Here is a 10,251-nt window from a genome sequence, read left to right on the forward strand (position 1 = left end):
AATAATAAATATAACATACAGCATATTCTTTGGACTTTATTTCCTGTCAGGGTTGAGCTGTGATTTCAGGCAGTGAGGGACAGGGCCCGCTGTTGAGCAGGAAGTCGACTTTACACTGTGATGCTGATTTTGTCCAGAGAGCAAACCACTGCAGAAAGCTTTTCTCTACAAATTGTGGACTTTGTTAGCAGCGAGACAATGGCTGAAGACAAGAGGTAAGAACAACCTAAAAACAAGCCTCGTATCTTGTCTCATTTCCATGTAACTAGCATTATAAATTGAGCGAGTGGCGTGTGTCATATTTGAACCTTCACACATAACGTACACCGGTTAACAGTTGTTTTATAGTAACATTAGTTACACGATATTACGTACTAAATAATAACTTATAACTTGTGGAATATAACTTAATTTGCTGCAGCTAGCCAACTTTCCGAGTTAGCCGTTAGCAGTTAGCAGATAGCTAACTATACCAGTAAAATTGAAGTTAATTAACGTATAAAAACTTCTTTTTTTAAGTACGGGTGCAAAGGGCTTCGTTGATAGCACCATTCACGTGGACGTCAAGGTAACTTAATATATCACTTATGATACTGTCACATGTCGAGCGGTCGCTACCATAGCTCGAGTGCTTTTATTAGCTAAAACACTGACAGTGATTATTAAAAACATAATTTTGTAGTTCAGTACTGCTCTGTCTAGTCTTAATGTGAATTCACCGACCAAAGTTACAGCTTTGAAGTGGTCTCTTATTAGTCAACAGTCAATTTTGCATTTCTGCTGACAACCTTCAGTATGATGAGGAACAACTAAGTTATAGCCAGCTTTTCTGCGATCAAACAGGATTATTATGGCAAGGTGCTGAAGGACTCCTCAGACCTGAGAAGCAATGCCTGTGTGGCTCCAGCCCAGCCCATCCCTGCCTTCATCCGCCAGGCTCTGAAGAAAGTGCACCCTGAAGTCAGTGCCAGGTCACTGGTCTGTTGTTGCTTCAGATGTATTTGCACTGCAACAATCACTGATCCACAGATACTTACAATGGGCGTCCTTCTCCCTCAGGTACTATGGCTGTGGTCTGGTGGTGCCAGAGTGCTTGGAGGGCTGCAGGATACTGGACCTGGGCAGTGGAAGTGGGAGGGACTGTTACATGCTGAGCCAGCTGGTGGGCGAGAAGGGCCATGTCACTGGCATCGACATGACTGAGGACCAGGTACTGTACATCAGCATCACAGTATGGCTACAGTGCACAGTAAACTGTCAGTGATGTATATGGAAATGTAAAAATGACTCCCCTGGGACTGTTAGGGAAGGTTGTCACCTTAAACAACAGCTTTCCCATTCTGGATTTTGAAAGAGAAAATTCTGCTCTCCAGTATGTGTGTATGTACTACTTAAGACTCATATGCAACCAAACATTATAGACTCTGGACAAATAGCACCACATGGCTGTTCAAAATGAAATGTGCGCCCAACGGAGAGGCTTCATACAAGTCTGTGTTCTCTTCTAGCTTGAAGTGGCCAGGACATATGTGGACTATCACATGAAAGAGTTTGGCTACAAGAAACCCAATGTCAGTTTTGTCTGGGGCTACATTGAGGCCCTAACAGAAGCGGGTCTGGAAAAGAGCTCATTTGATATCATTATGTAAGAAATCTTTCTTGTCTCTCTTTGTTTTGTATGTGACTCCTGTGTAATTGCCAGAGAAATTGTGATGAAATGTTGATTTTATGCCATAGTTCCAACTGTGTGGTGAATCTCTCTCCAGACAAGAAGCGAGTGCTGGCTGAAGCCCACAGTGCGCTCAAGGTACACTGCTTTTCAATTGAGCTTTGGCCTCCCTTTCCAAGCAAATCTCACAAAACATGACAAGAATGCTTTGACAAAAGGCAAAAACATTTTTAATCATGAATCATTAAACTTATTAGTCTATGCAGTTTGCATTGATATACTCACTACATACACTGTTAAACTGTTATTACTATCATTAGTATTTATTAAACAAGGACCATGCTGATATAAACATTAATCTCAAAATGAGAAGATATTTATGCCAGATTGAGCTATTAGCTAATCCCCATCTGCAGTCCCTGGGCAGGTACACACATTCATCAGCACATTCATCCAGTACAACTATAACTTTTTGATCTTTAGGATGGTGGTGAGCTGTACTTCAGTGACATCTACAGCAATGGAAGACTAACAGAGGAAATTAAAAATCACAAAGTCCTATGGGGTATGTCAAATTAATATCCTACTGCAATAAAAGCTCACAGACACGTGCCAGAATATCACAATGTAGTTTATCTTGGCAGGTGAGTGTCTTGGTGGAGCGCTCTGGTGGAAGGATCTGCTGCGATTGGCTGAAGAAGTGGGCTTCAGCCCACCACGACTGGTTACAGCCAGTGTCATCACTGTAGACAACAAAGAATTGCAGGACATTCTGGGTTTGATACTATTTCTTTCTTTGTTACTTGCTTCTTTTTGTATGTTGCCATGTTTGCTTGTTTCTAAACCACAACACAGGGTGGGTTGCAGTAACAAGCATTCATGTTCAAACTGGATGAAATGAATCCTGTTGCACCAACATTGCAATGTATTTTAAGACTAAACTTAAATTTAAACCCTCTTTTAATTATGCTGTATGTATGTATGTTTTATTGTGTATTTCATGAACCAAGAAGAGGGATAGTTGTCCCACCCCGACAGGTGCAATAAAGCTAACAGGAGAGTGAGGGAGATGTCAATCAAGCACACTTTGCACATGGCCACACACACTGTGTGGATGGAGCATGGGTGTGCAGGGCCTTTAAGGTGTTAACTGAGAGGTCATTTGGTTGAACTTTATGAGTTAATACACATCTACTCTTTCCTTCAGTCATGTGGATCCATTGACATTCTCGACCGCAGTGTTTTGTTGTCACCAAATATCTATTGGCCCACAAGTTTTCTCAGAAGAGTTTCATGCTTATGGTATAAAATATACACTGTGTAGTAATGGTGACAGTGGACTACTCTGGCAGTTACTGTCCAAGAAATTGTTGTACAGAACTGTTTTGTATTTAACAGGAAATGATTCAAGATGCTTGTCAATGAACAGTCAAACTGGGATATTCTAATTTGAAAAATGTATAAATGCCACTACTTTATTTATTTGGTTTTAGAGATTCACCTGAGCCCACATCTGCAATAGCTGTGACCAGCTCCAACATTTCCATTGTTTGTTGCATTGTGGGACAGTGTACATCAACACCTCATGCAAAAATTCCATTTAAAATTCCATTTTAAATAGACTTCATATTGGGAGACATTATAGATTGTTGTATTTCAGGTTGACTCGGGTCAGGTTGACTCGGATGCATTTATTGATTCTCTCTTACCTGTGCTGGCAATACAGGTGACTTCAAGTTTGTCTCTGCCACATACCGCCTGTTCAAGGTTCCTAAAGGCAACACCAAGCCCTGTCAGGTTATATATAACGGGAGCATTACAGGCGTAGAGGACAGCTTCCAGTTTGACTGTCAGTACACATTCAAGGTCTGTAGATCCCGCAGTACAAGAACAGCTCAGTGTCTTCTGCTCATGCACTGTATGCAAATGATGTCAGATGTGGGTGTATTTCACAGGTGGATGAAGTGGTGGAGGTTGATGGAGAGGTGGCCACCATCCTGAGCCATTCCAGATTTACGGAGGACTTCTTTTTCCAGCCACAGGGAGGCCCCTGCGGGCCCTGTGGAGTCAAACCTAAGGTCAGTGTCACAACTAAATTCCTGAATGTGGAAATGTCTTTGTCTGATTTTTCTTTGAGCACTAGAGGTCAGTATGTTTGTGGTATCAGTTTCAAGTGTGTGACACACCCAGAGAGCCCCACTGTCTAACTGTGCACACGCATGTGTGCACCAAGACGCATGCTGCAAGTTCTTACACACACACCCACTCAAACATACATACGCACACATCCACACACACAAGGTCAAGCAGCTGTCTTGGAGTCATAACCAGACTGTGGAGTCATGCTGGGGAACCTTGAACAGGAAGGAATGTTCTCTTCTCAGCTAATGGAATACCATCTTATCAGCTCTCATGGTTATTCTGTACACACACACACACACACACACACACATCTATAAACACCACTATACATTTAAAAAAAGACTACCCTAATCCTTTAATCACTCATGACATTTTATTCTGCTATTTAGGGATTTCCATTTTGTTTTTGTGGAGTGAAGGAGTGAATTGAAAATCTCTGTATTTTATCAAAATTTGTCCCTTGGTTCAACCTTTGGACTGCCTCTCTGAAGTGAAATCAGGTCTGAGATACTCTATGGTGATACTAGTAATAAAAAGCCTTTGGTCTTGTTCTTGAAAGCACAGCAACTGTGAAATGCTGATTTAATGAACAACCAGTGCCTATAAAAGAGACTCTGAGCCATACACCAGGAGGAAACGTGCATTTAAAAGCTCAGTCTGCAACAACTTTTTATTCTGCTATCATATAGAATGTTCACTTTTCAAACTTTTCTACAGTCCTTACAGTGGTCTTGGATGAAACACAATTATTATGTAATACTTAAATGGAACTGGATGTAGGCTGCATACTCCTAATGATTTCTACCTTGTTGAACTATTGATGCAGGCAGGCATTGTGGATCCTTTCGAGCTGGTCCTTCAGCTGGAGAAACAAAGTCCAGGTTCAGCCACAGGGGGATGCTGCAGTACACGGTCTGCTGCCTGCTGCAAATGATGGTGGGAAGAGCTCTGAGAAATACAGGCCCAGCATCATACTGTGTATGCATAATAACAGTAGTTCAAATGTACTGACTTAATTATGCCTTATGCAATATCATTATGTTGTGTGTCCTTTTTAACATTTCTAATGAGATTTCAGCAATTGAAATGAATCCTTACTTACACATAAACATGTCTTATTGATGATCTGTGCACATTTCCCAGTCATTCTCCTCCACTGGAAACAGAAAATGCTATGATAATGCAATGAATTTAATTTATTCAAATAATAAACCAGGTCTCTCTCGTAAAAGAGATTTTTGGGGCTTAAAAAAATAAATAAAAATAATGTTGCATAAATATCATTACTTTCGCTTTGTATCAAGGCAAGATCCAAATACCCAAAAATTCAAAACTTGTACATAAGTACGTTGAATAGTATTGGACACTTCAAAATACTTAGAAGTCTTATAAGTCTAATATTTTTTCCATTTGTCTGCAATCTTGGACATCTGAATTTCATGTCCATGTCATTCACACCTTCATCAGGACTTTTCCCCCTTTGCCTTAACAAACGACAGTACTTCTGTTGCAATACCTCTAATTATAATTGATTTGTTTAGGAAGTATATTCACAGGTTTTGCAGTAGTGTGAGCTTCGCAACAGTGTTCTAACTAATATCAGCATTATTATGTTAATTATAGTTTTTTTCTGTTATAGGACAATAGATATTGTCAATCAATTGAAAGTTTTATTTTCATATTTGCACACATCATATTAAGGGTTCTCTACATCAGCATGAGGTGCTTTTAAGCCAAGAACAAGTCTGCGAAAGAATGGAAGGTGCATAGTTGATTTGAAATAGGTCTTATAGTACTGGTCACTGAATAGCCACCCACTCTGAAACTATATACTGTAGGCAATGGCTCCCAATCTGGGAGTCAAGACACCCCATGGGGTCTTAAGATAAAGCTGAGGGATCAAAAGAAGGAGAAAGAAAAAAAATATCTATATTTCCGTTAAACTACTAGTTACTCTGGTTCTCTTCTATGGTATACTTCAAATAAAACAATCTGAGAAGGAAAAAGTATTCTTTGCTTGAACTGCCTGTAACTCACATCCACATTACAGCCCTAAGCTGTGATGGAAGGTCACAAGTAGATAGTGCTTCATCTTAAGGGATCACTTGTCAAAAGGTTTGGGAACCACTGCTGTATGAGACATAGTTCTGCATCACTGTGGGGGGATTTAGGCACATCAGCAGGCCCTTATATAAACAGTGTAATGCAATACAAACACATACAAAAACATTAAGTAGGCCTACCTCAAAATGACCATGTAGTCTAATCAACACCTCTGACAGTCTCAATATAAATGGAACATTAAAAAGTAGCATTTATTTCAGTTGTATTGCATTATATTGTGCAGGTGTTCATGTTACTGTGTCCGTCTTTATTGATATGTCAATTTTTTAACAAATACATTTTAATCATGTACATCGGTTATCTCCTGTAGTAGCATGTATGTTAAAAAAAAGTCACGAGTAGAGTCCTGTCTGTCTCTTAACATGAGGTGCACTTGTTTTGGAATTTGATTCGCCAAGGAGGCTTCGGACGCACCGCCTCCCGGTCAGCGGCCCCTCCTGATTGGTCGCCACCGTCGCCTGTCTCGGGGACTTCAGGGGAGGCACGAGTTGGCCCATAAGCCTGCGCTCGCGAGTCATCAGTGTCGGACACGTAGTGGGAACGAGCAGGTCCCGATGCACAAGTCACGGCCACCCTCAGCGGAGATGAAGGCGGACTCCGACTGGCTCTGATTTTTAAAAGCCTTTTTCATTCAGGAGGTTGGTTGCCAATGGTTATCAATATGGCAGAGCCGTTATCCCAAGCACCCACCGCTGCAAAAATGGCGTCACTTAACCGGGTCCGAGCTTTGGCGATGATTTTCTTAACTGTCACTGGTTGTTGTGTCACCCCGACAAGTGGCAAGGAAGGGTCCGAGGAGACCGTCATCATAGGGCTCAGACTGGAGGACACGGACGACATTTCCTTCATGGATAGGGGCTACCTGCGGGTGAGTGAGCGGTCTCGGGTGAAATTAAGGGTGTACGGGCAGAACATCAACAACGAGACCTGGTCCAAAATTGCATTCACGGAACATGAGCGGAGCCGGACGGTAGGGAGCCTTGACAGCTCCTCGGGGGATAACCAGAGCCAAGAGGACTCGTCCAGCTTGCATCCCTGCGGTATTAGGACTTCGGATATAATTATATTGCCCAACATCATCCTGAATCGAAAGACGTCCGGAATAGTTGAAATTGAGGTCAAACCTCTGCGAAAGACTGAGAGGAGTAAAGCGTATTACCTTTGCATCGCCACCGCGACACCGCCCGTGGCCGGGATGCACGACCCGTGGACGGAGAACACCTGGATCTACCACGATGGTGATGACACCAAAGTGATAGTGGTAGAGGAGAAAAGGTTTCTGTTGCCTTTCTGGCTCCAGGTCATCTTCATCTCCATGTTGCTTTGCCTGTCGGGCATGTTCAGCGGGTTGAACCTGGGGCTCATGGCTCTGGACCCCATGGAGCTCCAGATAGTCCAGAACTGCGGCACGGAAAAGGAAAAGAATTACGCCAAAAAAATAGAGCCGGTCAGGAGCCAAGGGAATTACTTGCTTTGCTCGCTTCTGCTCGGGAACGTGTTGGTGAACACCACGCTGACCATCCTGCTGGATGATATCGCCGGTTCGGGGTTGATTGCGGTGGTCATGTCCACCATTGGAATAGTCATTTTTGGAGAAATCGTGCCCCAGGCCATCTGCTCCAGACACGGCCTCGCTGTCGGCGCCAACACCATATTCCTCACCAAGTTCTTCATGCTGCTCACCTTCCCTGCTTCCTACCCGGTGAGCAAGCTGCTAGACTACCTTCTGGGACAGGAGATAGGAACCGTGTACAACCGGGAGAAGCTTCTGGAGATGCTGCGCGTCACGGACCCCTACAACGACCTGGTGAAGGAGGAGCTGAACATCATCCAGGGCGCGCTGGAGCTCAGGACTAAGACCGTGGAGGACGTGATGACGCCGCTGAGAGATTGCTTCATGATCCCCGGGGATGCCATCCTCGACTTTAACACCATGTCCGAGATCATGAAGAGCGGCTACACGCGCATCCCGGTCTATGAGGGCGAGAGGTCCAACATAGTGGATCTGCTCTTTGTCAAGGACCTGGCGTTTGTGGACCCGGATGATTGCACCCCGCTCAAAACCATCACAAAGTTTTACAGCCACCCGTTACATTTTGTGTTCAATGACACCAAGCTGGACGCAATGCTGGAGGAGTTTAAAAAAGGTGAGACAGCTAGAAAGAGTACCCATATGTTCTCATATATTAACTTTACTGTTAAGTTATTATTCTGATACCAAATCAAAAGACCTTCAGATATATGGTGTCAGAGAGCTTCTTCATTTTCAGTCAAATCTCTCTTGACCCTGTGTGACAAAGGTCAAGCAGGCAGGCCTTTCACCTGTCCACCCTCCCCCTTGGCTGATTCTTGTCCCCTTGAAGATTTTACAAGAAATTCCAACTAGTGAAGGAAAAAGAGTAGGAAGAGGATGGGGTTGTTTTGGCATTTCTTATCAGGCCTGCCTCACAAAGCAGTGAAACAGCCTCATCAGTAGTGAGGTACAGTTGTCACAGCCTCACTGGTCACTTCCTGTCAAAGGGGAAGAGGAGGAGGTGTTGTTATCTTTCTCCATCGCTCCCATTCACTGTTAATGTTCACACAGTTTCTCTCGCTCGCCTCCTGCTCTGTTTTGCTTTCCTCCTCTTACCTTGCCCTCTCATTCAATCTTTTTCACTCTTGCATGCATTAGGACATGTGGGAAGGGTGCAAAGGCAGTGCTAAGGTTATCAGGTGGGGGCATCTTGTTTGAGAACCTGCTTAAATCCCGCTCTACCTCTCTTGTGCTTGCCTCTGAATGATGGTGGCGATAACTCCTTTTGTCCGGCCCTGGAATGCAGTCGTGTGGATAATGAATAACAGCCTCTAACACCCTCGAGCCCCCCATGTGGTGTGTATGTGTGTGTGTGTATGCGGATGGCATTTGAGAAAGATGTTTACCTCGTCCATGGTTTACCTGATGTTTTGCATAGCCATTCCCCTCTCTGTTGTTGCCTCTGGCTAAGTTATTCCTGGCAGTGTTTGCAGATTTGGTATCAGTCTGTGCTTTCTTTATGCCCAAATACGCAGCCATAGGAGAAACCCAGTGATACATGGGCACACCTGTTCAGCACCAGATGCTTAAAATGTGAAAAAAAGCACGATTGATGCATTGCATGCTCATTAGATTATATTCACTTTACTTTAAGAGGATTAATTAGGAGGAAAAACAGAACAAATCATTGAGCTCCATTACCAGAAATTAGGTGTAGCTCTCCATGCCAAATTAGCATTGCATAATATACTAGTTGAGGGGGGGGGTGTTTGTTTTCATCACAGTTGACTATTTACAGACATACACTAGCGCAGAAAACATCACACCCCTTGACAAAGTAAGTTATTCTGAATACTAGTGTTACAGTATAGCATTGTGCCATGTTTTGCTACATTATTACAATAACATAATTACTAAATATGACCCTCACAGTGTCTCTCACATCACTTATTACACTAGTCCAAGTGGACTGTGAACATCTGATGTTCTTTTTTCAGCACTATGACTGTTCTTCACCTGTGAATCTGTGTGTAAGGACTAAAGTGGGTTTTGGGAAATTTAACAGAAGGATAGACTAAAATCACAGAAAAGTCACAGAATGCAACAATATATTGAATTCACTGACACATACACTGCACTCTTAGCTCTCACAGAAACTGAGGCATGCAAAATTTGTTGTGCTGGTGCAGGATCGGTGACCTTACTATTATCTTTGTCATTTATTTTGACCAGAGAACACCTATTCTGAGTCAAGTGTCATTTTTGAACAAGCAAGCAAGTATATTGTGATGAAATATCAATATTCAAGGTGAACTTATCCTTAAAGGAGATCTCAAGACAAGGAGCTAGTAATGTAGTATGTAATAATATTTGAAACTAGTCTTATAGACTGTGTGGCAGACTTATAGTACTACCACACAGCTATGTAATCAATTTCATTCACAATATCAATTTTTTTAGGGACACTCCTCAGTTTGCATCCAAGTTGTTGTTTTGGTTTGGAACGTGTGTGTGTGTGTGTGTGTGCTCCTACTGCCCTCACCACGTGCCCTGGTGCACCAGGTCCCGTCCCCTCTTGCTAGCTATGTACCTGACATTGATATTTACTTCAGTTGGTTTCTGGCACAGGATGAAGGTAACTCTAATTAAGCCATCTGTTCCACGTCTAAATTAGAGGTAATGTTGTCAGTCATCCAGCTTTGTGCAGCAAATGTGGGGTTCTGGGGTGTATAATGCAATCAATGTGTTTATTTGTAGCATTATTTTGCACATGTTAGCAGATATACAATATATTGTTATATAA

The 10,251-nt window shown here is 42.7% G+C and overlaps 2 protein-coding genes across 5 annotated transcripts in view; both read left to right on the forward strand.

Moving 5' to 3' along the window:
- The first annotated feature begins 67 nt into the window (after nt 1–67).
- On the forward strand, nt 68–4,936 carry as3mt (arsenite methyltransferase). 2 transcript variants are annotated; one of them, XM_044190680.1, is made up of 11 exons: nt 68–215; nt 520–568; nt 844–971; nt 1,060–1,210; nt 1,509–1,645; nt 1,738–1,807; nt 2,153–2,234; nt 2,314–2,445; nt 3,396–3,535; nt 3,625–3,747; nt 4,638–4,936. In XM_044190680.1, the coding sequence occupies exons 1-11, from the start codon at nt 121–123 to the stop codon at nt 4,743–4,745; spliced, it is 1,215 nt and encodes a 404-aa protein (XP_044046615.1). In that variant the 5' UTR covers nt 68–120; the 3' UTR covers nt 4,746–4,936. The 2 variants fall into 2 exon arrangements, with proteins under 2 accessions (XP_044046615.1, XP_044046616.1); XM_044190681.1 differs by lacking the exons at nt 520–568; nt 844–971 and having other exon boundaries at nt 80–215.
- Nucleotides 4,937–5,234: 298 nt separating this feature from the next.
- cnnm2b (cyclin and CBS domain divalent metal cation transport mediator 2b) overlaps nt 5,235–10,251 on the forward strand; it is a 42,615-nt gene continuing 37,598 nt past the window's right edge. For all 3 annotated transcript variants that reach the window (XM_044190660.1, XM_044190661.1, XM_044190662.1), the window contains exon 1: nt 5,235–8,082. In XM_044190660.1, the coding sequence (XP_044046595.1) occupies nt 6,585–8,082 (1,498 nt within the window). In that variant the 5' untranslated portion in view covers nt 5,235–6,584. The remainder of the gene's footprint in view (nt 8,083–10,251) is intronic.

This window comes from Siniperca chuatsi, linkage group LG3, assembly GCF_020085105.1.
Source record: "Siniperca chuatsi isolate FFG_IHB_CAS linkage group LG3, ASM2008510v1, whole genome shotgun sequence".
NCBI lineage: Eukaryota > Metazoa > Chordata > Actinopteri > Centrarchiformes > Sinipercidae > Siniperca > Siniperca chuatsi.

Bases quoted from the DNA above. Each gene is read 5' to 3' on its own strand.
- as3mt (XM_044190680.1), top strand. From the start codon at position 121: ATGCTGATTTTGTCCAGAGAGCAAACCACTGCAGAAAGCTTTTCTCTA. The intron at 972-1,059 runs GTCACTGGTCTG...CTTCTCCCTCAG, and splicing joins CACCCTGAAGTCAGTGCCAG to GTACTATGGCTGTGGTCTGG. The intron at 1,646-1,737 runs GTAAGAAATCTT...TTTATGCCATAG, and splicing joins AGCTCATTTGATATCATTAT to TTCCAACTGTGTGGTGAATC.